The sequence below is a fragment of the Pleurodeles waltl genome, chromosome 6 (genome assembly GCF_031143425.1).
Source record: "Pleurodeles waltl isolate 20211129_DDA chromosome 6, aPleWal1.hap1.20221129, whole genome shotgun sequence".
Lineage (NCBI taxonomy): Eukaryota > Metazoa > Chordata > Amphibia > Caudata > Salamandridae > Pleurodeles > Pleurodeles waltl.
In genome coordinates, this window is record NC_090445.1 from 324,481,425 (window position 1) to 324,508,180 (window position 26,756).

Consider the following 26,756-nt stretch of genomic DNA (forward strand, 5'->3'; position numbering starts at 1 on the left):
CAACCCTGGCACCTAGGTAAGTCCCTTGTAACTGGTACCCCTGGTACCAAGGGCCCTGATGCCAGGGAAGGTCTCTAAGGGCTGCAGCATGTCTTATGCCACCCTAGGGACCCCTCACTCAGCACAGATACACTGCTTGCCAGCTTGTGTGTGCTGGTGGGGAGAAAATGACTAAGTCGACATGGCACTCCCCTCAGGGTGCCATGCCAACCTCACACTGCTTGTGGCATAGGTAAGTCACCCCTCTAGCAGGCCTTACAGCCCTAAGGCAGGGTGCACTATACCACAGGTGAGGGCATATGTGCATGAGCAAAACCTTAGACATTGTAAGTACAGGGTAGCCATAAGAGTATATGGTCTGGGGGTCTGTCAAAAACGAACTCCACAGCTCCATAATGGCTACACTGAATACTGGGAAGTTTGGTACCAAACTTCTCAGGATAATAAACCCACACTGATGCCAGTGTTGGATTTATTAAAAAATGCACACAGAGGGCATCTTAGAGATGTCCCCTGTATTTTACCCAATTGTTCAGTGCAGGACTGACTGGTCTGTGCCAGCCTGCTGCTGAGAGACGAGTTTCTGACCCCATGCGGTGAGAGCCTTTGTGCTCTCTGAGGACAGAAACAAAGCCTGCTCTGGGTGGAGGTGCTTCACACCTCCCCCCTGCAGGAACTGTAACACCTAGCAGTGAGCTTCAAAGGCTCAAGCTTCGTGTTACAATGCCCCAGGGCACTCCAGCTAGTGGAGATGCCCGCCCCCTGGACACAGCCCCCACTTTTGGCGGCAAGTCCAGGAGAGATAATGAGAAAAACAAGGAGGAGTCACTGGCCAGTCAGGACAGCCTCTAAGGTGTCCTGAGCTGAGGTGACTCTGACTTTTAGAAATTCTCCATCTTGATTTTGGAGGATTCCCCCAATAGGGATAGGAATGTGCCCCCCTCCCCTTGGGAGGAGGCACAAAGAGGGTGTACCCACCCTCAGGGCTAGTAGCCATTGGCTACTAACCCCCCAGACCTAAACACGCCCTTACATTTAGTATTTAAGGGCTCCCCTGAACCTCAGAATTTAGATTCCTGCAACTTATGAAGAAGAGGACTGCTGAGCTGAAAAACCCCTGCAGAGAAGACGGAGACACCAACTGCTTTGGCCCCAGCCCTACTGGCCTGTCTCCCTCCTTCAGAAGAAAACTGCTCCAGCTACGCTTTCCCCAGGACCAGCGACCTCTGAAGCCTCAGAGGACTGCCCTGCTTCCAAAAGACCAAGAAACTCCCGAGAACAGCGGCCCTGTTCAACAAAGACTGCAACTTTGTTTCCAGAGGAGCAGATTTAAAGACCCCTTCAATCCCCGCAAGAAGCGTGAGACTTGCAACACTACACCCGGTGACCCCGACACGACTGGTGGAGAAACAACGCTACAGGGAGGACCCCCCGGCGACTCCAAGACTGTGAGTAACCAAAGTTGTCCCCCCTGACCCCCCACAGCGACGCCTGCAGAGGGAATGCCGAGGCTCCCCCTGACAGCGACTGCCTGACTCTGAAATCCTGACGCCTGGAAAAGACCCTGCACCCGCAGCCCCCAGGACCTGAAGGATCGGAACTCCAGTGCAGGAGTGACCCCCCAGGAGGCGCCCCCCCCCCCACCCCCACCCCCAGCCTGCCTGCACCGCTGAAGAGACCCCTTGGTCTCCCATTGATTCCTATTACAAACCCGACGTTTGTTTACACACTGCACCCGGCCGCCCCCGCGCTGCTGAGGGTGTACTTTTTGTGCTGACTTGTGTCCCCCCCCGGTGCCCTACAAAACCCCCCTGGTCTGCCCTCCGAAGACGCGGGTACTTACCTGCTGGCAGACTGGAACCGGGGCACCCCATTCTCCATTGAAGCCTATGTGTTTTGGGCACCTCTTTGACCTCTGCACCTGACCGGCCCTGAGCTGCTGGTGTGGTGACTTTGGGGTTGCTCTGAACCCCCAACGGTGGGCTACCTTGGACCCCAATTTGAACCCCGTAGGTAGTTTACTTACCTGCAAGAACTAACAATAACTTACCTCCCCCAGGAACTGTGAAAATTGCACTGTGTCCACTTTTAAAATACCTATATGTGTTTTATGTAACAAATATGTATGCTATTGTGATTATTCAAAGTTCCTAAAGTACTTACTTGCAATACCTTTCAAATGAGATATTACATGTAGAATTTGAACCTGTGGTTCTTAAAATAAACTAAGAAAATATATTTTTCTATACAAAAACCTATTGGCCTGGAATTGTCTCTGAGTGTGTGTTCCTCATTTATTGCCTGTGTATGTACAACAAATGCTTAACACTACTCCTTTGATAAGCCTACTGCTCGACCACACTACCACAAAATAGAGCATTAGTATTATCTCTTTTTGCCACTATCTTACCTCTAAGGGGAACCCTTGGACTCTGTGCATACTATTCCTTACTTTGAAATAGTGCATACAGAGCCAACTTCCTACACCAACCACGTTAAAAACTTGATGATTCCCCAGCAGAGCTTTTTTTTGAGTGAAAATATCAAGTCTGTGCCTGTCCTTGTCAGTAAAGAGCTCCTTTGATGCATATTTATGTTCTCAATTACTCTGCTGAGAAAACTGGCCATATTTTCTGTGGCACTTTTTCTTGGTGGTGCGCAATGATAAATATTGACAGAAACTTGATTTCCACACATTATAATTTTTCTGCAAGTTAGTTGATCAGTAAAACTATAGGTCTGTGCAAATGTAGTTGCCATTTTGATGGAAAATGTGCTGCCTGTAAATGGCATTATACTACAACACAATAATTTAGTTGCAATAAAAAAAATCTCTTACCTCTATTAAAGCTAGGTGAGTTGTGAAGGTTTGGCACGCTAATAAGTCTATTGTGGTTCTAAAATGTTTGGGAAGCAGTATTCTATATCATCCTTTTGATTGTATAACTTTTAAGTTTCCAGTGCTTACATAGAGAACACTACTCTTTTCTTTTAGAATTCCATGGTAGTGCATGTGTTTTCTTGCTCCCTCGTAGCTTGCTTTCCCACCGTATGCACTCTTAGTTGCTTTTCCAATTTCTCCTCCCATTCCCGTCTGGCAATTTTTTTTTTCTTTTCTCAACCTCCTCTCCCAGATCCTCTTTTCCTCACCCACCCTTTACTACTTGGTTTGGGGTGGTGTTCATTACTACCCCCAACCCCCCACTCCCCTGTTACTCCCGATCCCTTTTTCCCCTTACTTTTTCAGAGGGCATAGTAGCTGCAATTTGTTTATTGGGTTGCTCCTTTCTTCATGGTGACCTTTCGGACACAATTTCTTGTCTTTTAATAGTACATTAAAAAAATCATAATGGCTGCTACACATCACCACTTATGTGCTTGTATTTATAGTGATATATACGTATAGTTGTGCAGGCGGTAGTAATGGCATAAAACAGTACCTCCTAGTTGTGTCCAAAGTGGTTTCAGAGTAGGTCTAATCAAATTGGTGCTACAGTGGTCCCACTACCATAAGGCAAAAGTTATTTTATGTATAAAGACTTAGACATAAAATAAGCTACAGAAATACAGCCAAGACCACAGCACTCACAAAACACATATAGTTATAGGCACATATGTAACATCTGATGAAAGAGGTACGACGGCGAAGAATGAAGTAGTGCTTCTTTCATGTTCCAGTAGAGAACTTATTCAGGTCAACAGATGTTTCCTGTAGTTGGATCAATCATAGGCCATATATAGTGGTAGCCTTTGGCATATATGTATATTAAAACACAGCCAACACGGGTTTCGTCACTCAGTGACTTTTTTAAGGTTGTAGGAGACTTAGCATACATAAGTAAACTTGCTTTTGATACAAATAAATGGAAAGAACAAACATAACAATACCATACATAGTGAGAACATATAATAAGGATGTTAATATAGGTCTAAGAGGACTCAGACATGACAGAGGTGACCGTAAGTTTAGGGTTGAGATGGTTGTGGATAGAAAACATGTGTGAGATGTAGTAAATGTGAATAGAAAAGAAGGTCAGGGAGTGATCTACCTCCTGACTACCTGCATACTAAAGCCAGAACACCCATAGCGTGAGTAAGGGAGGCGATAAAGGTGAATTGGAAATTATGAGAATCATATTGTAGTTTAACATTAAGTATCCTTGTAGAGAGAGAGAGAGAGAGAGACAGACACCTGACAAATAAAACCTACCTAGATTGTATATAAGTTAGAGACCTGTCCAACCAGATATATGGTATTGAACAACTGTAACAGTAACAGGGGAAAAGACCAAATGAGGATCTACATTTGAGGTAAGAGTGGTAATGGTAAAACCCCAAAAATCGATAACTCCTGGCATAAGTACCTGTATCACAATTTTAGGCAAACACAGAAGTTTGATGTATACGTAGTCATGGAACAAACTTAATAGTAGATACGTAAATCTGTTTGGGATAAGGAGAGTCATCGAAAAAGAGAAGAAGGATATCCGAGGACCATGGTAAGTCCTAAATTCAAAAACAAAAGGGGGGGGGGGAGAGAACAGTCAGTACTGGTGAAATGCCAGTGGGGAAATAAGAATACACAGGTATGGGCTAGGGAGTTGTCATGGTCATAGGTGGAGTCTGATATAAGGTGATCTAGGTACTCTGAAACTTAGGATAGCTACAGTGGGAAATTTAGGTGCAAGCCAGCACACCAAGTAAAGCTACGAAGTAGTCTCACAAATGCGGTACTCTGAAACTTAGGATAAATACATTCCTACGTAGAAGGACCAAGGGTTGAGGTGATAAGGTATTGTTAAATTTCAGTCAGAATAATACAACTAGTTCAAATCTACTGTAACTATGTTCCCTTCATTGTTAAAAAATGTACTTCTATAAGAAATACATTGGCAAAATATACTGCATTGATCTGAAAGAGGCCTATGAACTGAAAAGTCAGTGGGAAATTTGGGCACACCAAATAAAGTTATTAAGTAGTCTCATAGATATGGTGCTCATCTAAGCATATCCTTGGGTATGTACAGACCGGTATAGCAGAATGCTGGTTGCTGAATCCGGTAAGCGATTCAGTCTACAACTGAGTAAGGCTATGAAGTAAAGTGTTATGCAGTCTCTTACCTGCGGAGCTCCGGTGAGCGTGCCCTTCGGTATGTAAATGTCGGAAGCAGTGTTTGTAGCGCGAGGGCCACGCAGTGCATATAAAGCACCCATAGAGGAAACAGAGAAAGGACTTGTTGCGATTGGTGTCCTGTCCCAGGAGTGATGTCGGTAAGGAGAACACCGGTATGGACATAAAGATAGGACTGCTGGGAGAGAAGATAGCTGGTTGGATAGAAAAAGGAGGGCGGACATGTTGTAGTAGAATGAACACACCTCAACCGGTATATAGTAGATACTGGAAGAATCCGTATGTGATGATCCGGCATATTCTGAAATAGAATGAATGTGTAGACGGTCAAAACAGTAGTTAAGTAGTGTAAAATTAGAAAAACAGAATAAGAGGAAACATAGAAAACGGCAACGAGTAACTCAAACCTTGGAAGTCGATTAAGAGTGTCATATGGTAATGAAGTGCGTTATGAACTTACCGCTCCTAGTCAAGGAAAGATAACTGTTTCCTAAACCAGAAAACGTAATAGGTGGAACAGCCCCAAACAGAAGTACTTCACAGAGACAATGACGATAGGGAGTAGGTGGAGCTAATTCTATGTCAGGACTGGAGGCTCAGATTATGCTGTCTCTTCCTTTACTGACCTTTCACAGCAGCCAATAATACAACAGTAAACAAAAAAAACTTCATATCCCATGAAACACATGGGCCCATATCACATGTACCAATCACCAAGCGTGACCTGAGACTATAACAGTTCTGACCCACAACGTCGTTTCCTCTTTCTTTGCTGCTTCGCAGCAGATGAGTGACATATTATCTTTTCTCCCGTATTGTTATTGTTAATGCATTGATTGTTCGTTGCTTTATTTTAAAAAATCAGTGTTGCCATTCCGCGCGCTTTATCTGTTTACACTTTCCATTTTCTTAGTGTGCCCGATATTTAAAAAAGATCTGTGGAGCTTGAGCGCTACACGCGCGTAGTCTGTCTTCTGTTTCAACAAACTTTGCTTGGCGCGCGCGTTTTACGAGCCGATCTCTGCCCCAGAGTTTTCTCTTGAGATCGGCTCGTGATTCCAGACGCGTCAGAGAAATTTGGTTTGAGTTAGTTTTCAGGCTCAAAAAGTGCATCCCTGACGCCCAGTTAATTAATTTCTGGGTTGTAAAATAATCATAAGGCTCTGCCTAGAGTGACCACCAGGCAGCTACCTCCACTCATTATTAAGGGCTTTCTACTCACATTTTGAGTGCCTGTAAGTTTTTTTTTTTTTTTCCCACTCCCCCTTTAATTTTGATTGCATTATAGGTCTACCACCTCTGGGACGAGTGGGGTAGAAGGTGGCATCGGAACTGTACTGTGGAATGGCTCAATGGAGTGACCAAGACGCAGGGTACTACCCTGATGATAACGATAACCAACTTGAAGTTAATTTGGTGGAGGCACTTGATTCTAGAGTGCAACAGTCAGTGAATGATGCCTTGGTGAGAGCGTTAGGCCCTATTTCGGGGCAATTGTTGGAATACGCCCACTCTCAAGGTTAAGATAAGACATCTACTATTCCTGAGGGGAGTAACCCTCAAGTAGCCTCAAAATCTAAGGCTAAAACAAAGAATCTTGCAAGCGAAGATCCCTCTGAGGATATACATGCTGAGGTTTTGAAAAACTGCGCAAGAAACGAATTGCGGAGCATAATTACAGCAATCTAAATAATTCTTCCACTTCAGGTGACTCCTCTGATCAGGATTCGGATGACCTGACTTCTCCAGCCCCTAGTAAGAAGGCGAAAAAGCATCCCACTTCTCACTTACTGGACTTCGACCCCTCAGAGAGAGTCCACCCCAGATCCTCCAATTGGCTTCCTTCCACAGAAGTTGTGCAGTATGTACATGCTAATCTGAGACAAAGTTATGATAAGGAAGTTCGTACTGGCCTCAAGGCAGAATGTCCTAGACCTGATTTAGAGAATAACGTAGCCGATACGCCGGAGATTGATCCAACTATGGTTACAATCCTGAATTTTTTTCCCAAAGATCCTAAAAAAGGTTTAGATAGGTCATGGCGTTCATGTCAAGATAAACTTCTAGACATGTCGGGCCCCCTGACAAAAACTCTGGATTTGGCAGCAGTTTCAAAGGAATCAGTCATCCCTGTAGATACAGATGTCTTGTTGGGTTGAGCTCAACGCGCTTTATGTCAATTAGGCAACACCAACTGTGCTATTTTGGCTGAACGCAGAAAGTCCATTCTCATGCGCATGGACCCTAAACTAGTAGATTTGGCCTCATCGGAAGCAGGTCCATCTGCAGAGGGTCTTCTATTTTGATCATCCTTTATTAAGGAGTTAGCTAAATTTTGTTCCACCTTTTCCACCCTCGATAAAGCACAATTGTCCCTTAAAAAATTCTTTTGGCGAGGCCTTTTTGTCAGGGCCGGACGTTATGGTGGATGAATGCCCGGCCGGGGATCCTTTACAAGTCCCCAAAACTATTACCCTAGAGGACGAGGTAACTGGTCAGGTGATCAATCCGATGCCACCTTCTACCCCACTCGTCCCAGAGGTGGTAGACTTATATTCCGCAGAGGACATCGCAGAGGTCAACAAGGTGCGATTCAGGACGCCTCCAACGCTGGTAAGCCTTATTCACCCTTCTCAGGTTACTCTTGGGGGAAGAGTGGGCTTGTGTGGGGAGAATTGGAGAAAGATTTCCAGGGATCCTTGGATTCTTAAGACGGTATCAGGTTTTCATCTGGAGTTTATCAGCACTCCATGCCAATTGACTCCTCCTCTTCATATGATTTTTTGCCTAGAAAGTCAGAGGTTTATAGATGCAGAAGTGCAAGCGTTATTAGACAAAGGAGCGGTAGTTTTTTCAACCCCTCACCCAGCTGGGTTTTGCAATCCCATTTTTGTAGTAGACAAAAAAGGGGAAGGCCATCGTCTGGTTTTTAATTTAAAAGACTTCAATTCTTGGATTGTGTACAGACACTTCAAGATGGAGGGGATTCATATGCTAAGGGATATCTTAATAGAAGGAGACTGGATGGTAAGATTAGACCTTAAGGATGCTTACCTATCGATCCTGATATTTTCCCCCTCACAGGAGATTCCTCCAATTCCAGTGGAAGGGTCAATGTTTGGAATTCACGGCTCTCCCATTCGGGCTATCCTCAGCACCGTGGTGCTTCACGAAGTTATTGAGACCAGTAGTGGAGGATCTGAGAACCAAAGGTGATCATTTATCTGGACGACATCTTAGTAATGGCCCAGGATCCATAGAATTTACAGATTCATTTGAACTGGACAATCAGTCTATTACAGGATTTGGGTTTCCTTATCAATGCGCAGAAGTCATTGTTGAATCCAACTCAAGTGATAGAGTTTTTGGGTTTCAAGATCGACTCTCTTCAGGCTCAGTTGATTCTTCCCTCGTTAAAGATTCGCAATGTAAAGAGGGAATTAAGGTCAGCCCTATCCAGTCCGACTATTTCTTTAAGGAACATTGCTCGATTGGTGGCTCTTTTGGCATCTTCCATTCAGACAATCTTCCCTGCCCCCCTACGCTATCGAGCTCTGCAAAGATTGAAAATCAAATATCTGAGACCAGGATTGAGTTACTCAGCCCTGATCCCGTTGTCCACGGAAGTCAGGGAGGAGATCCAGTGGTGGCTTCACCATATGGAGGCTTGGAACGGCAGAGCCATATTCTGGTCCCATCCAGAGGTGGTGATAGAATCAGACGCCAGTCAGTGGGGATGGGGAGCCCGTTGCGCGTCTGTGGTGACTGGAGGTCGCTGGTCTACGACAGAGCAATCTCTCCACATCAATTGTCTAGAGCTCCTAGCGGGCTCTTTGCGATAAAGAGTTTACCTCCTCTCAAGACAGACTGCTGCATCATTCTGAGGATGGACAACATCTCAGCAGTGAGGTATGTCAACAAGTTAGGGGGAACAAAATCCAGAGTTCTAGCCGAGATAGCCAAGGAGTTTTGCATTATTGCTTGAGCCACAGGTTAGTTATTGTAGCGTAGTATTTACCGGGAGCTCAGAACGCGGTTGCGGGCTGGTACTCCAGATACCTGATGGATACCAGCGATTGGAGACTGTATCCGATTTATCTTTCAACAGATAATGAGGGAGTGGGGACCTTGCGAAGTAGATCTATCTGCGTCTCGTCTCAATTGCCAGATTCTGAGGTTCTTCAGTTGGAGGCCGGACCCTCTGCTTTCAGCGACAGATGCATTTCTACAGAATTGGTCCCCTTTTCGGGATATGCATTTCCCCTGTTTCTTTTGGTTCCCAGGGTTCTGTCCCAGGTTCGGAGACAGAAATCAGACTTAGTCTTGGTGACTCCAGTTTGGAGATCTCAACCCTATGGCACTCCAGTTAGCCTGTGCTCGCCCGTTGCTCATTCCTCCTCGCCAGGATCTTTTGTTGAGTCCGGAGGGCCATCAACATCCTCTGATCTTATCGGGGAGTCTTACGTTGATGGCATGGATGGTTTCAGGACAAATTGGAAAACCCCAGGCATTTCGCAGCAAGCTGAGAAATTTATCAAGCAGGCCTGGGCTTCTAGTACCCACAGGAGATATGCTTCTGCATAGCGCAGATGGTCTAGTTGGTGTAACGGAAGGAATGTCAATCCCTTGGAGTCAAGTATTGATTTGATACTTAATTTTTTAGCAGAGTTAGCTTCATCAGTCCTGGTCTATAGGACTGTTAATAATTTTAGATCAGCTATTTCAGCTGGTCACAAACCTATTGATGGTAAACTAGTGGGCGAACATCCGCTTGTCTGTAAGTTATTGAGATATTCGTTTTTCTAATCCCCCTAAGGCCAAATATAAGATGTTATGGGATGTGAACATTGTGTTAAAATATATGGATTCCTGGCCTAGTAATACATTTTTATCACGCAAACAACTTTCAGCGAAGTTGACTATGTTGCTTTGTTTGATTTCCTGTAAGCGGGTTTCGGATGTCAAGGCTTTGGACTTGTCTCGTAGAGTATACTCTCCGCAGGGTGTTACTTTTTCTATTTCCAGAAGAACAAAAACTAATTGCAGGTCAGTAACCTACCCTAGGTATCCGGACAACTACAAATTATGTGTGGTACAATGTTAGAAAGATTATGAGTTGGCCACTGAAGACTTCAGACAGAACATGAATGGTCAATTATTAATTTATTTACAGAAACCCTTTAAACCAGTTGCATCAGCCACTCTCTCGAGGTGAATTAAATGGTTAATGGGAAAAGCGGGTATTAATACCGATCATTTTGAAGCCCATTCTGTTAGAGGGGCTATGGCCTCTAAATCTTTTGTCTTATGTTCCAGTTTGCAAGATATTATGAAGACAGCTGATTGGTCTTCTGAATGTACTTTTCGTAAGTTTTATTTTAAACCTATCGTTGATGTTGCCTCTATTGTTAATAATCAGCTTTGAACTAGCATAATCTGAGCCTCCGGTCCTGACATAGAATAAACAATTTTCTAGCTTACGCGTCAAGAATTTTCAATTCTATTAGGGACACGGAGGCGAGGATTATCCCACCCATTATTGATACTGGAGGTTATATTCAAATGTGTATTTTAAATAAATGATTTATGCCCTCCCTTGTTTATTGTTAGAAATATATTTAAAGAATTTGTTGTTGAAAGATCTGTCAGTAGGAGGTATTATTATTTATTCTTGTTTCTCCGAGGATCTGATCAGAAGAATTCATGATAACTTATCTCGATATCTGTGGTGAAAACAACATTGTTTTCATCATTCCGTAGGATATTTGGTTCGGCTTGTTGCCTAGGTGGAGTGATTCTTAGGACTCTGGAATATTGGAGAAGATTTCGGATCCAACATCTACAGAGGAAGTTCAAGAATGTAGTTAATTTGTTATCTGTTGGACAAAGAAAGAGGATATGACGTTGTGGGTCAGAACTGTTAAAGTCTCAGGTCACGCTTGGTGATTGGTACATGTGATATGGGCCCATGTGTTTCATGGGATATTCAGTTTGTTTTGTTTACTGTTGTATTATTGGCTGCTGTGAAAGGTCAGTAAAGGAAGAGACAGCATAATCCTCGCCTCCGTGTCCTTAATAGAATTGAAAATTCTTGACACGTAAGCTAGAATTTTTTTAATCCCGCGTAGACCAGAAGATGAGCTCTGAGCCATACTCTCGAAAGTGTACTATATAAGGATATCCCAGAGTTAGATAGATTCAGAGAAGTGGTAGGTATGAGTGATAACAAGTACATTGAGAGTATTGTGTATATAGTGAATCTAGGTGAAAAACCTAAGCAGACAGTAAGGTAGAAATACAGAAGTCACAAAGTCATGACAGTCTTTAAGGATCACCATTATGAAAATGTCCGGATAGTATATAGCAGCATAATCCATTTGATTTAAACATTGTTACAGTTCTAAGATTCTGTTATCCTAATCACAGGTAAACAGTTATTAAGGTGTCGTCATAAAGTACTATACATTTTTAATTCCTTACATTATATGGTTACAGTGTTTAGAGTAATTATGATATAATACTAGAGGATGACCCAAATGTCAGTCTCGAAACGGGCATGTGATCTTAGCTATATATACATATAGGTTAGCAAGCAGCAGCGTGTGGGTATTTTGGCCTTTTTTCCCCAGTGCTTTTCAGCATCAGTAACCAGCATTTTTTTATTTACTGGCTTGGCTGGAATCTGAATGTACCTAACCAGCCCTCAATAAATCTACTCACCCACTTTCTATAGCAAGTCAGAGTTTAGCAGGGTGAGCTATTTTTAATGCTTGCTGACAAAGAACAGGCGTTTTATTCACTTAGAAAGTATGAGCAATAAAGATGCATTGAAGTCTTGTTTTTACCCTGTCACGTTTGCTCTGCTTTCAGAGACAGAGGTCAAAATGTCAGTTTGTCATTTTACAAATTGCGATTTATTTTATCCTAGAGGTTGGAGTTTACCTTTCTTTCTCTGACTACAAAGTTAAGAAAGAGGAATTTGTAAAGTAAACTGTCTGAGAAGCCTGCTGTACAAAGAGTGTGAATGTAAGGCTGTAGGTTTTTTTTTTTTAATACACACCATTTAAATTGCGTGTTAATGAACTGTGTAAGCATTTTAAAAGTGCTTTTTTTGTAATACTGTGTTATGGGGAAAAAAGATTTTAATTGGATGAAAACAAATCGGAACACTTTCCTTGGTGATGTGCAAATGATAAATATATTTGTTGAACCCCAATTTCCACAGATTATTGTCTATACTTTGTAAAGTTATGTAAGTAAAACTGCACGTTAGTGGGAGTGTTTGTGACCATTGCAATGGAAATTGTACTGTTTCTAAATGACATGGTGCTATCACATCATGCTTTAGTGATATATTTATTACAAGTGAGTTTTTAAACATGAAGTGAGAAATATTCCTGTCACCCTTTCCCCAACAGCAATGTAAATAGTGATCTAAGAGGCAAGTCATGGGTCATGTGTACCCTATATGAGAGCTAGATTCTTATACATGGAGGAAAACTTTAGTCTGTTAAATCAAACAAAATAATTTTTGGACAGCTGAAAGCTGAACTTGCACATTGAAAAGTGCTCGTGTATGGGACACTGAAGAAAAACGTGGCTCTGTAAAATAAAATATTTGCCTATGGTCACTCAATTTGAGACCAGCTTACTTGTCAAGTCCATTACAGTTAGGTCACGTATATTATTCAAGTCATTAGACCTGAAAGTCTGGTGACATTTTTATGATTTTTCGAGACCTGGTAACCCATTAGATATCAAATTCTTGTTGATCTCCTCTACATGAGGCAGTGTCTGTAAGTGAACAGAATCTAGAAGTTAGTTGGCAATCTCTGTGTTCACAGAGCTACACTGGAGCCTAGTTTGTTTTAGTCAAAACCTTTTTTTCACATAATATTGAGGTTTCACTAAAGTGCTAATTACATACCTCCAGACACACTGAATGAGCTGGGTCTCCATATGTGCTTGGAGCTAGTCATCTAGGCCCTATGTTGTGCAATTTGTTTTACCCTTGGATCTTTGTACAACAATTAGCAGTCTGTTGTCCAAGCTGTTCATCCATTCCCCCAAAGGTGCCCGTCCTACCTCTGTCCATTGTCAACCCTTGGGAGAGATGCTCTGCCTGCCCACACTCATTCTACTTCCCCTTCTCCATACAGATTTCACTCTCTGGCCCTTCTGGGTGGATACTCATGTTACCCCTCCATTCAGGATGAAAAGGTGAGTCTTACAATGCAATAGGAATGGCTTAGGAGATGGGACATGAAAAATATGATGCCTGGTATGAACAGCAGTGTGGTTAGAGAGAGAAAGGTCTGTGATGGGCAGAAATGGGGTATGAGGTGAGCTCTGTGATAGGGATGGAATGGGAACATGGTCAAGGTTGTTGAATGGCGAATGACAATGTATTGTGAATACTGGTTCTGAAATAGGGATGGATTAAAAGCAGCAATTCTGAGTTGGCAGTCTTGAGGTAAAGGATGGGTTTTATGAGATGGGGCAGAAATTTAGTAATGGATAAATGGATAGATAGGTAGGTAGATAGATATCTGTTGTGGGTAGGAATGGGTCAAGAAGGTGATGGCCGACGTGGCAGACATAGGATAAAGTGGTGATTTGCTAGGTTCCAGTAATGTGATATGAAGAGGAGGAGTCCAGTGATCTGGAAATTAAATCATGATCGGTCTGTGATGGGTAAGATGGGGGCAAAGAATCCCTCCTATAATGGACAGAAGTGAGTCAGAGCCAGATGCTTGAGATCCCAAGACTGAATTAAGGGATATGATATGGCAGGGACTGAGTTTTGGAGAGGAAGCATCATAAATGAGGTAAGGGAATGCCTGTGCATTCAGCAAGTGTGAAGTTTATGAAGGGCATCAATGGGCAAGAAAGGAAGTATGATTGGCCAAAAACAGGGTAAAGTAGGTGGGCAGCAATGAAGCTGCAGTTATGCAAGATGCAGGAGTATAATAAATAGATAGGTGTGTTGTCATGAGAGCTTGTAATACAGTAGGAAGTAGCTAATGGGGACAAAGTGATGCATGAGATGGGGCAGAATTGCAGTACTTGTGTGGGCAGAATTAGGTCAAGAGTGTTTGCAGGTTCTGATGGTGCTGAATATTTAGAGATAGGAGGTCTTTGAGTGTGGATGGGTGTATAAAGTGGCAAGGAGGGGATTGAGAGAGAGTTGTATTTCATAGGAAAGGAGTGGCCCTAAAATAGCAAGGTCCAGCCACAGAGGTGTGGCTAGGTAGGATGGCTTGCTGTTCTCATACCTCTGCTCACCTGCCTTTTGTACCCTTCGTTTTCACTCTTTTCTGTTTTAATTTCCATGGTACCTACTTACCCTTTTCTAACCATCTTTCTTGTCCCGGGCTCATATTCTCTTTTCTTCCCTATAGTGATGGGACAGTAATAGATACCGCTGGAGCACACATCACACTGTACCGTGATGTACCTGAAATCATGGCACAGCTGCACGGAGAGGGTATCCGCATCGCAGCTGCCTCTCGGTGAGTGTTCAGCCCCACACCCACTCTACAACCCCCTACCCTTCACTTCATCCTATTCCTTCCAGGGTGATCTGGCTTTCTCTAGTGATTATATCCCGTCCCCCAAATAATGCCCATCGTTTCCCAATTAGGTGTCCTTTTACCCTCATATTTCCCACCACCCACTCACTCAGCCTGAGGCTTTGGAAAATGGTGGATGTTTGGTGGCAATTACCATCAGCGCCTCATTATATGGTGTTGATCAAGCCTTTTGTGCTGTACTCTTCTCAGGGGAGTTAAAGTAATGAAGAGTTGGTTTTCTCTTTATGGACTGTGTATGACCTTTACTTTGCCATTTTTTGCCTGACATTTGTTTCACTGAAGCTACTTCTACTGCACCTTTACTGTGTCCACATTTACTAAGTTACTTCATCACTTTGCCTAAACCACCAGGAAAACAACTTATAAAGTAACAAGCATTTGCAATGCAATTAGTCTTGCGTTTGTTTGAGTTAGCGATATTTTTGTTGTAAATTCTTACCTGGACTTTTCTTGTCACATACATTAAAAATGAAAAGTAAAACAGTTGACATAAGCAAGCTAATTCAAAGCGCCACAGTCGCCATGAGCGCAAGAAGAGACACAAAAGGAAAAAGAAGTCAGCTCGCAGTCAAACATATCGGCAATCATGCAATTATCCATGTAACAAGGTCGATAGCCAAGGCAGTAACAAAACCGCCCCAAGGAGGGACAAACTAAAGTATTTAGCAACGATGATAAAGGATTTTTGAAAGGCAAGACCATGAACGAGTTATAGTGATGGGCGTGCGTTGGGTGTGGTTAAAATCCCACAGATGATTACAACACGTCAGTGCACTTGCACTCGACCTAAAAATGTAGTATTTGGATAAAACAAAGTCACTAAATTATTACAAAATGATTCATATTAATGTACTTATTTATGGGCTGGACTAACATAACCTATTGATTTAATTATATTTCACATGACCTGAATCAAGTAAAGTTTTCTTTTACTGTTTAAATAGGTCAACGACATGAAATAGAAATACGTGCATTTAATAAAATGAAAGGGTAGGGTTAGCATTAGAGTTAGAATACAGTTTAGGATTCTTTTAATGCAATGCAAATTAATGGTTTTAAAGTTGGAATGAGGAGTAATTTACATTAGTTTGAGTTGATTTAATTATTTTAAATTGAATAAAGTAAATGTTTTTAATCAATTTAGAATATGATAATTGTGTTTCATGTAAATACATAGATTAAAATTGAATTAATTTATTAATATAACAATTTAATTTAGACTTTAAGGTCACCCATTTAAATTAATTAAAAAGTAAATCAGTTCAATCTAATTTTAATGTATGTGTTAGTAGTTAATACAATTAATGTAATGAATTAAAAATAAGATCAATGAAACCATAACTTTATGGTAACATTACCAGTTAATAGGTGATGAAGTGAAGTGGGAAAAGTAAAGGTAGAAAAAATAAATGATACATCAAAGTAAAGTTAGTAAAAGTGAATCCCTACAGCTTTACTTACAGCTTGAAGGCTCCCTGTGTGACATTTCAGGGATAAACTATCCCATTTAGAGCCAGTATTGCCAGATTTTGAAACCCCTAAAAAGCCAAAAGTGGTTGAAGCCTAAAACAATCCAAATAGTAGCCGAAAGATAGCCCAGCGTTATAATAATCAAATAACTGGCATCTCATGAGCTAAATGTACTGGCAGTGCACACCCAACTAACTAAGGTCACATGTTAAGTACAAAATGATAGAATACAAAAAATGCCACTTAAATTGTTCTCAAAACGTGAGGGAAGCTGGAGGAACGTTCGTCTAGACCTCAGAGGCTAGGAGTGAATATATACAACTGACATATTCAGTTACACAATGTTGTTCCTTTGTTTGAGCGGAGGAAGATGAAGCAAACGGAAGGGTAAGGGCCAGGTTTCGCGAGAAACTAACTGCCATCTCTGCATCACTGTGTCCATGTCCGTTGGGGGCCCGGCGACAGCAGCAGAGAAGAAGACCCACAACTACCGCGCCAGTGCCTCACGCCTGCCGTGCCCACAGTGCCTACTAACCGGAACTCCGTGGCCCTCCAGCACGGGGGCAGGTAGTAGGTAGCAGGGGCAGCAGCAAAGGCAGAGGGAGCGGAGTGGGTGGTGGGAGAGGCAGCGCTGAGGCACAGTGGGGTGAGCGTCCCCTGCCCACTGGCTCTCAATAGCCCAGCAACTAGTGGGCTTGTTCTTTTTAGTGGCCCAGCACTCCCTGCTTCATCAGTACTCCAGCTAGTGGTGCCATCAGCCCTGAGACTCTCACCTGGGCCTGGAGGCATTACTGAATCTGCACTCAGTGCTGGACAAACGCAGGATAAGGAGTCCTGGAGGAATCGGAGTGGGGCATGGGAAGGTAAGGCTCAAAGCTGCGGGTCTTTGAGGTGGAGCGGAAGCAGCTGGCATTAGACCAGTGCGGCTTGCTCTTCTCAGGGGGGGCCCGCCCTCCCTGCTCGTCACTTAAGAATCCCTTATACTCTGTGTTGTGGACCATTCCTTTTTTTTGTTTGTTTTTTGAAAAGACTAAAAATATTATATATTGTCGGTTAATCCCTCAAGGCGTCGTTCCTATTAGGATTTTGGACGCGGAAGACTCACAGTTTTTACATGACGGCCAAACACCTTCGTAGGGGTATATCTCAACTGAATATAAAAAGCTCAAACTCTATTCTTCCTTTACTCCAAAAGGAGCCACCTGACGAATCGGTCACCAAGGAGGATAATGGATCACCTGCTAGAATTTTGGACACCATTGGAAAGGTTGTTGATTCATCTGCTTCAGTTAGAAAGCCTTTTCTCCCTGGGGCATGAACAGGGAACAATACATCTCCCACTACTAATGTGCTAGGCGTTCCTGAAGCAGGAGATTTTACCCTTCTTGATGTGAATGTTTCACAAGGTGCCAGGAGTTTTTCCGCCTGTTGTGAGGCTTTGTCTCTGGTTGGTATAAATCAATCTCCTGGTCTAAGGCTCTTTAGTAGTACTTCATCTGATTGAGCATTTCTCTCCATTATTGTCATCTCTAACCCCTGAATTTGTGCACCCAGAGAATTTGCCCAGTGACCCCCTTGACCAATATACTGTAATCTTGGAATCTATCAAATGCCTAGAGAGAATATAATCTTCCATTTTGGGATTATTAGAAAAATCAATAAATAACTGTGGTCACACACAAGATATACTACTGGTCATACTGAAAGTATTGATGGGGTCAAAAGGAGGAGGGGTTAGTCTTGTTGGATGCTAAGGAGGTCTATAAAAAAAATTGGGACGCCAAGGCTCTAGTTCACCTTTGGCTGTCCAGGATACCTGCTCAACTGCAAACTCACTTAAACAGCCTTGTTGCACAGATCAGGGAACTCAGGCTGGCAAACCTCAAGTGCCCCATAAATCCTCGAATATTAAAAAAATCCTCCATCAAGATAGTGTTGACCACTCTTTGGAAAATCTCCTTTCAAGTCCCCACATTCTCAGTACAGCTGACCCTGACTTTTCGACAAAAGAGCCGAGCTCCGAGGTGGCCCCTTTTCCCATACAGGGAGTGCAGAATTATTAGGCAAATGAGTATTTTGACCACATCATCCTCTTTATGCATGTTGTCTTACTCCAAGCTGTATAGGCTCGAAAGCCTACTACCAATTAAGCATATTAGGTGATGTGCATCTCTGTAATGAGAAGGGGTGTGGTCTAATGACATCAACACCCTATATCAGGTGTGCATAATTATTAGGCAACTTCCTTTCCTTTGGCAAAATGGGTCAAAAGAAGGACTTGACAGGCTCCGAAAAGTAAAAAATAGTGAGATATCTTGCAGAGGGATGCAGCACTCTTAAAATTGCAAAGCTTCTGAAGCGTGATCATCGAACAATCAAGCGTTTCATTCAAAATAGTCAACAGGGTCGCAAGAAGCGTGTGGAAAAACCAAGGCGCAAAATAACTGCCCATGAACTGAGAAAAGTCAAGCGTGCAGCTGCCACGATGCCACTTGCCACCAGTTTGGCCATATTTCAGAGCTGCAACATCACTGGAGTGCCCAAAAGCACAAGGTGTGCAATACTCAGAGACATGGCCAAGGTAAGAAAGGCTGAAAGACGACCACCACTGAACAAGACACACAAGCTGAAACGTCAAGACTGGGCCAAGAAATATCTCAAGACTGATTTTTCTAAGGTTTTATGGACTGATGAAATGAGAGTGAGTCTTGATGGGCCAGATGGATGGGCCCGTGGCTGGATTGGTAAAGGGCAGAGAGCTCCAGTCCGACTCAGACGCCAGCAAGGTGGAGGTGGAGTACTGGTTTGGGCTGGTATCAAAGATGAGCTTGTGGGGCCTTTTCGGGTTGAGGATGGAGTCAAGCTCAACTCCCAGTCCTACTGCCAGTTCCTGGAAGACACCTTCTTCAAGCAGTGGTACAGGAAGAAGTCTGCATCCTTCAAGAAAAACATGGTTTTCATGCAGGACAATGCTCCATCACACGAGTCCAAGTACTCCACAGCGTGGCTGGCAAGAAAGGGTATAAAAGAAGGAAATCTAATGACTTGGCCTCCTTGTTCACCTGATCTGAACCCCATTGAGAACCTGTGGTCCATCATCAAATGTGAGATTTACAAGGAGGGAAAACAGTACACCTCTCTGAACAGTGTCTGGGAGGCTGTGGTTGCTGCTGCACGCAATGTTGATGGTGAACAGATCAAAACACTGACAGAATCCATGGATGGCAGGCTTTTGAGTGTCCTTGCAAAGAAAGGTGGCTATATTGGTCACTGATTTGTTTTTGTTTTGTTTTTGAATGTCAGAAATGTATATTTGTGAATGTTGAGATGTTATATTGGTTTCACTGGTAATAATAAATAATTGAAATGGGTATATATTTTTTGTTTGTTAAGTTGCCTAATAATTATGCACAGTAATAGTCACCTGCACACACAGATATCCCCCTAACATAGCTAAAACTAAAAACAAACTAAAAACTACTTCCAAAAATATTCAGCTTTGATATTAATGAGTTTTTTGGGTTCATTGAGAACATGGTTGTTGTTCAATAATAAAATTAATCCTCAAAAATACAGCTTGCCTAATAATTCTGCACTCCCTGTATTTTGTCCCATTATTACTAAATCACAAACTGAACTTCCGACCTTGTAGAATAACAGAAATCCTGAACTTATCATAAACAAAGAGAAGAAAACTGAAAAAAAGAAAAAACAAATCGGATAAAAGGGCAAACTGCGAATGTCTAAAAAGAAACCAAGGAAAGTCAGGTTTTTTTACTTGGGAACTTCCTCTTCCAGGGGAGAATTCAAGCAGATCCCCACATTGGGATCCTCTCAGGATAAGCCTCCTGTTGCAAAAAGGGTTTTGTCTTCTTTAAATCCATGTGCTGACCCCTCTTGTAATGTCAGGTCATATTCTGATTTACATAATGCTATGTCTGATCCTCTGAATGGTGGAGAAGCTGAATTTAAAGATGTGGATTACTTACGGTATACTGTGACTACTGCATGCTTGGAGTTTTCTATATTGTTTGACTCTAATTTAATTTCTGGATCGCTCACTCCTAATCTCCTGTTTTGCATATATTTGTGAGTTAAAATTGATTGAAAGGAGAGATGTTTCCTGCGTGTATTTAGCGCATGGTTCAGGAGTAGTAAAGACAAGAGATTGGTTGTATTCTAAAATCATTGCAAAATTGATTGTAGTCAGCTGCAAGCAATTACAACGTAGAGGTATAGATGTGGTCCCAATATGGGAAGACGAGCCCTCTTTTAAAAAAACATCAGGCTCCTTTAGCTCCATATCAGCATGAAAGTAGGCTATGCCCCTCGCGAGATTTAATGAGTTCTTCTTTGAAAAATCTTAAGGTCTCCCTTTTTTATGGAGAAAGAGTGTTGAATTATGTGGATGATGTCCCCTCCCAACATTTAGTTACTGAACAGGAGAACTGGAGATGGTTGGTTGGAGCTCTAAACAGTACTCTGGCAACGGGTAAAGCACTCCAAATGGGCCATTAACCCTAATATTTGTGTGGTCTCTTGGAATGCTGCAGGAATAGAGAATCACATTGAAAAACGAGAATATCTATTCATTACTGGTTGATTTAATTTGCATCCAAGAGACCTGGTGCTCAAATGATTTATCTTGTCCGGGTTACACTGTACTGTGTCAAAAGGCGCAGCCCTCTGAGAAAGGGCATACAAATGGGGGAATTGCTATGCTTTTAAGAAATAAATTTAAATGGGAATATGAAAGCCTTGCAGTACCATTAAATTTGTATCAGATAGTGAGAGGTAACCCAATCATGGAGGATGGCAGGAGAGTGTCCATGCTAATAGTAAATGCATATATTCCCTCTGATAAGTCCCATGATAAATCTTTAATACACATGTTTAATTCCATTTCTACCATTAGGTTAAATGCAAATGAAAGCTTACATGAGTTGCTGATAATGGGGGACTTAAACTGTAAAGTCTCCAATTCATCTCTGACCACGTTTTGTGACACAGAGAGGGAATCTGTTTTTAATATTTCTCCCATTTTATTTCCACTAAGAATTAGTACTGATAAAAGGGGCTACATTCTATTAAAAGGTCTGAGGGAACTTAGCTATATGATCCTAAATGGGAGATTCTACTCGGATTCCCCAGCAGCTTTTACACATAAATCACATCAGAATGGTTCCATTATTGATTATTGAAGGGCTTCTTATGTTATAGCCCAATCTGTGGAGAACATGATAATTGTGGATACCCCGTTCAGGGATCATAAGATACTCAACCTTTCTTTGAAGCTTCACTTGCCTACAGTAGAAGCATGGAATTTCAATGGTCAGGATATTAACTTTAATACTAAAACAGAAAGAATCCACTGGTCGCCTTTAAACATATTATCTGTAAAAGAGTCTCTTGAAAGGACCTTGATGCGTATTGATGATTGGAGTGGGGACCCTCTTTACTGCTCTTCTGAATTTATGGGGAAAATAATCCAAAGTGGTCAGCCAAGGTGTCTTAAGCCACCCCACAAGAAAAATAAGGCCATCTGTTTTATTACTGAATAGGGAAATTAATAAATTGGTAAGGCAATAGTATGTTCTGGAGTCAAAAGATAGGAGTAGAATAATTTCCCTGTTAAAGAGGAGAAGAAAGCAATTGAAGATAGGTTTAAGAAAGGAGGAGGCCGAACAGAGGTGGGTCTCCTTGAGGGAAGCTGCAGTGTCTAAAACTTCCCGCAAATTTGGGGCAATTATCTCTGAATGCTATGGGTCCTGCAAATCTTTTCTTGCCCTCTGATAGCAGAATGAAGAGATTATATACTCTCCCTGTATGCGGAAAATTGGGTCATTGAGTCATGTGAAATGGACATTACTATAGGTAGTCGGGCTGAATTGGACAGTTACGGCCATCCCTCAGTGACTGAGATTGAGGGGTTTATAAGGTCTGTGCGGGCCTCAGGAGCAAAGGGCCCTGATGGGGTCCCCATGGCAATAATTAAACAAGAACCCTTGCTTTGGGCAAGGATTCTTCACCCTGTATTCCAATACTCTTATTTAAAAGGTGTAGTCCTTGCGTCTTGGATTGAGAGTGTCATAGTTTCCCCCATATAAGAGGGGTAATAGAACTTCCCCAGTAAATTACTGTCAAATAGCTCGGTTGGATGCAGTTGGCAAGAATTTTGCTAAAAGTTTACTAGAGCATTTAAAGACTTGGGTTGAGGTATATTCTATCCTTCCTTTGGAACAAGCTGGCTTTAGGAAGGACCATAATACTCTAGATAATATCATAGTAATGCGAATTTTAAATGAGAAATATGTGCAGATCAGAGGTGGAGTTGTATATGCTTCATTTATAGACTTTTCAACAGCTTTTGATAGGGTTGATCGCAAGGTCTTATGGAGGAAGATATTAAACCTAGGCATCCCAGGAAACGTGTTACGTTTGATTATAGCCTTACATTCTTCCTCTTGGTGAAAAGTACTATTAGGCAGAGATCAGGGTTTGTCTTCTGTATTTCCTACAAAAAATGGATTGAAGCAGGGGTGTCTGTTGGCACCGCTGCTTTTTTTGCTGTATATTTACGATTTGCCTATCGCCTTAGGGAATAGTGAAGGCTTTGCACCCAAAATCAGAGGGCGTCCAGGGGTGTGGAATTTATTAAAATATCTACTTGTCCACGGGACAGGTTGCTTCTCAAATCTACTTGTCCTGTAAAAAGATCTACTTGTCCCTTTGGTGCCAAATAGTGTGGCGACAAATTATGGCAGCAATCTCATTATGTAAGTGCTCTGATAATAGCCTCTCTGATTATGCCAGGGCTACTACCATAGTAGGGCTTGAATACTTGCAGTTTTAATCCCTACTGTAGCAATTTCCTTATTTTGCCACCTTTCTGCAGATCTGCATACTGGGGCTGGAGGAAGCAGTAAGCAATAGTTCCAGGGCTGGAATGCCTTTGAGTCTGAAAACCTACTAACCTGCATGTTTTAAAGATTTTTACCAGCTTCTCTTTAATATTTTCCCATAATAAGAAAGGTTGGACATTTACTCCTGACAATGGCAGAATTAGAACTTCTTCCAGGGTTGGGAAGAAAGTGGCTGGAGGGAAAATGAACTTGGAAATGCTCAATAGATAGATAGAAAACGAGATGCATAACAAAAACGAAAAATGAAACGTTTTCGTTTCATTTTTTCAGAGCAGGCAGTGGTCCACAGGACCACTGCCTGCTCTGAAAAAATGTTTACAGTGACATTCACAATGGGAAAGGGGTCCCATGGGGATCCCTTCCCTTTTGCGAAAGTGTTAGCACCCATTTGAAATGGGTGCAAACTGCGATTGGTTTGTGCCCGCGTTCACGTCACAAAACAATCCTACATTGCACTGCGAGTCGCAATTAGGAAGGGAACACCCCTTACTAATTGCGAGTCGCAAACCCGTTTTGTGATTCGCAAACCAGGTTACCGAATCGCAAAACTGGGTTTGTGCATCGCAATGTGCTTTTTGCACGTCGCAAAACAGCGAAAGTCGCTGTTTGCAACATGCAAAAAGCTACCTACATGTGGGTCTTGGTCCCCAATTAGGTCTGGTTTTAACAAAGACATTTTGTTTTTATTAAACTTCTATTTCTCTCTCTTTCGGCTAGCTTTACTGTGAGAGATCGCATTCTGCTCTTCCACCAGAAGCATATTGCCACACAAAGTAGTTTTGTTCAGTGTCAGGAACTACAGTGGCAATCAGTGACGTAACGAAACTGGAGGGTGCCCCTTTGCAAAGAACATGGAGGAGCCCCCTCTCCAGACTCACTCAGGGCAGGTGCTGTGCTGAAGGGGCCCCCTGGAGGGCGGCTGCGGGGCCTTTGTTATGCCGCTGGTGGCAACGTGTGCTTTTAGAGTTCAAAAACTTTTTGGGGGGGGTTTTGCCAGTGTTTGTTACAATGTTGAGGGCCTGGTAGCTCCCACAACAATAAAGTGTTACAAAAGCCATGTCAAAACAAGACACGCATTGATGAAACTAAAAGACTTATAAAAATATGTCAGATCAGTTGGCTTTGTCAGTGTTTGTTTATTTTCATGCTTCCCATAATCGTGTTGAAAATGGTTACACTGATTTTCCATTAGAAATATTTTTGGGAAATACTAGCATGCATCAACACATTTTACTAAATGACACTTCATTTGCATCTAATCAGAGAGCATTCTGGGAGCATTATACTTAGCCTCATAGCCTAAACTTTTCAAACATGTGTATATGTGAGAAGGTAGCCTCTTTCTAGCATTGTTACCCCCACTTTTGGCCTGTTTGTGAGTGTATGCCAGGGTGTTTGTCACTGTTTTCACTGTCTCACTGGGATCCTGATAGCCAGGCCTCAGCGCTCATAGTGAAAACACTATGTTTTCAGTATGTTTGTTATGGGTCACTGGGATCCTGCTGGTCAGGACCCCAGTGCTCATAGGTTTGTGGCCTATATGTATGTGTCACTGGGACCCTGTCACACAGGGCCCCAGTGCTCATAGGTGTGCATGTATATGTTCCCTGTGTGGTGCCTAACTGTCTCACTGAGGCTCTGCTAACCAGAACCTCAGTGGTTATGCTCTCTCATTTCTTTCCAAATTGTCACTGACAGGCTAGTGACCATTTTTACCAATTTACATTGGCTTACTGGAACACCCTTATAATTCCCTAGTATATGGTACTGAGGTACCCAAGGTATTGGGGTTCCAGGAGATCCCTATGGGCTGCAGCATTTCTTTTGCCACCCATAGGGAGCTCTGACAATTCTTACACAGGCCTGCCACTGCAGCCTGAGTGAAATAACGTCCACGTTATTTCACAGCCATTTTACACTGCACTTAAGTAACTTATAAGTCACCTATATGTCTAACCTTTACCTGGTAAAGGTTAGGTGCAAAGTTACTTAGTGTGAGGGCACCCTGGCACTAGCCAAGGTGCCCCCACATTGTTCAGAGCCAATTCCCTGAACTTTGTGAGTGCGGGGACACCATTACACGCGTGCACTACACATAGGTCACTACCTATATGTAGCTTCACCATGGTAACTCCGAATATGGCCATGTAACATGTCTATGATCATGGAATTGCCCCCTCTGTCATCCTGGCATAGTTGGCACAATCCCATGATCCCAGTGGTCTGTAGCACAGACCCTGGTACTGCCAAACTGCCCTTCCTGGGGTTTCACTGCAGCTGCTGCTGCTGCCAACCCCTCAGACAGGCAGCTGCCCTCCTGGGGTCCAGCCAGGCCTGGCCCAGGATGGCAGAACAAAGAACTTCCTCTGAGAGAGGGTGTGACACCCTCTCCCTTTGGAAAATGGTGTGAAGGCAGGGGAGGAGTAGCCTCCCCCAGCCTCTGGAAATGCTTTGTTGGGCACAGAGGTGCCCAATTCTGCATAAGCCAGTCTACACCGGTTCAGGGACCCCTTAGCCCCTGCTCTGGCGCGAAACTGGACAAAGGAAAGGGGATTGACCACTCCCCTGACCTGCACCTCCCCTGGGAGGTGTCCAGAGCTCCTCCAGTGTGCTCCAGACCTCTGCCATCTTGGAAACAGAGGTGCTGCTGGCACACTGGACTGCTCTGAGTGGCCAGTGCCACCAGGTGACGTCAGAGACTCCTGCTGATAGGCTCCTTCAGGTGTTAGTAGCCTATCCTCTCTCCTAGGTAGCCAAACCCTCTTTTCTGGCTATTTAGGGTCTCTGTCTCTGGGGAAACTTTAGATAACGAATGCATGAGCTCAGCCGAGTTCCTCTGCATCTCTCTCTTCACCTTCTGATAAGGAAACGACCGCTGACCGCGCTGGAAGCCTGCAAACCTGCAACATAGTAGCAAAGACGACTACTGCAACTCTGTAACGCTGATCCTGCCGCCTTCTCGACTGTTTTCCTGCTTGTGCATGCTGTGGGGGTAGCCTGCCTCCTCTCTGCACCAGAAGCTCCGAAGAAATTTCCCGTGGGTCGACGGAATCTTCCCCCTGCAACCGCAGGCACCAAAAAGCTGCATTACCGGTCCCTTGGGTCTCCTCTCAGCACGACGAGCGAGGTCCCTCGAATCCAGCGACGCTGTCCAAGTGACCCCCACAGTCCAGTGACTCTTCAGCCCAAGTTTGGTGGAGGTAAGTCCTTGCCTCACCTCGCTGGGCTGCATTGCTGGGAACCGCGACTTTGCAGCTACTCCGGCCCCTGTGCACTTCCGGCAGAAATCCTTTGTGCACAGCCAAGCCTGGGTCCACGGCACTCTAACCTGCATTGCACGACTTTCTAAGTTGGTCTCCGGCGACGTGGGACTCCTTTGTGCAACTTCGGCGAGCACCGTTTCACGCATCCTCGTAGTGCCTGTTTCTGGCACTTCTCCGGGTGCTACCTGCTTCAGTGAGGGCTCTTTGTCTTGCTCGACGTCCCCTCTCTCTTCAGGTCCAATTTGCGACCTCCTGGTCCCTCCTGGGCCCCAGCAGCGTCCAAAAACGCCAAACGCACGATTTGCGTGTAGCAAGGCTTGTTGGCGTCCTTCCAGCGGGAAAACACTTCTGCACGACTCTCCAAGGCGAGAGGGAT

General features: G+C 43.3%; 1 protein-coding gene across 4 annotated transcripts in view; it reads left to right on the plus strand.

Moving 5' to 3' along the window:
* The window catches only part of MDP1 (magnesium dependent phosphatase 1), a 112,309-nt gene that overhangs the window by 5,718 nt on the left and 79,835 nt on the right, over nt 1-26,756 (plus strand). For all 4 annotated transcript variants that reach the window (XM_069238163.1, XM_069238160.1, XM_069238162.1 and 1 more), the window contains exons 2-3: nt 13,291-13,351; nt 14,533-14,643. In XM_069238163.1, the coding sequence (XP_069094264.1) occupies nt 13,344-13,351; nt 14,533-14,643 (119 nt within the window). In that variant the 5' untranslated portion in view covers nt 13,291-13,343. The remainder of the gene's footprint in view (nt 1-13,290; nt 13,352-14,532; nt 14,644-26,756) is intronic.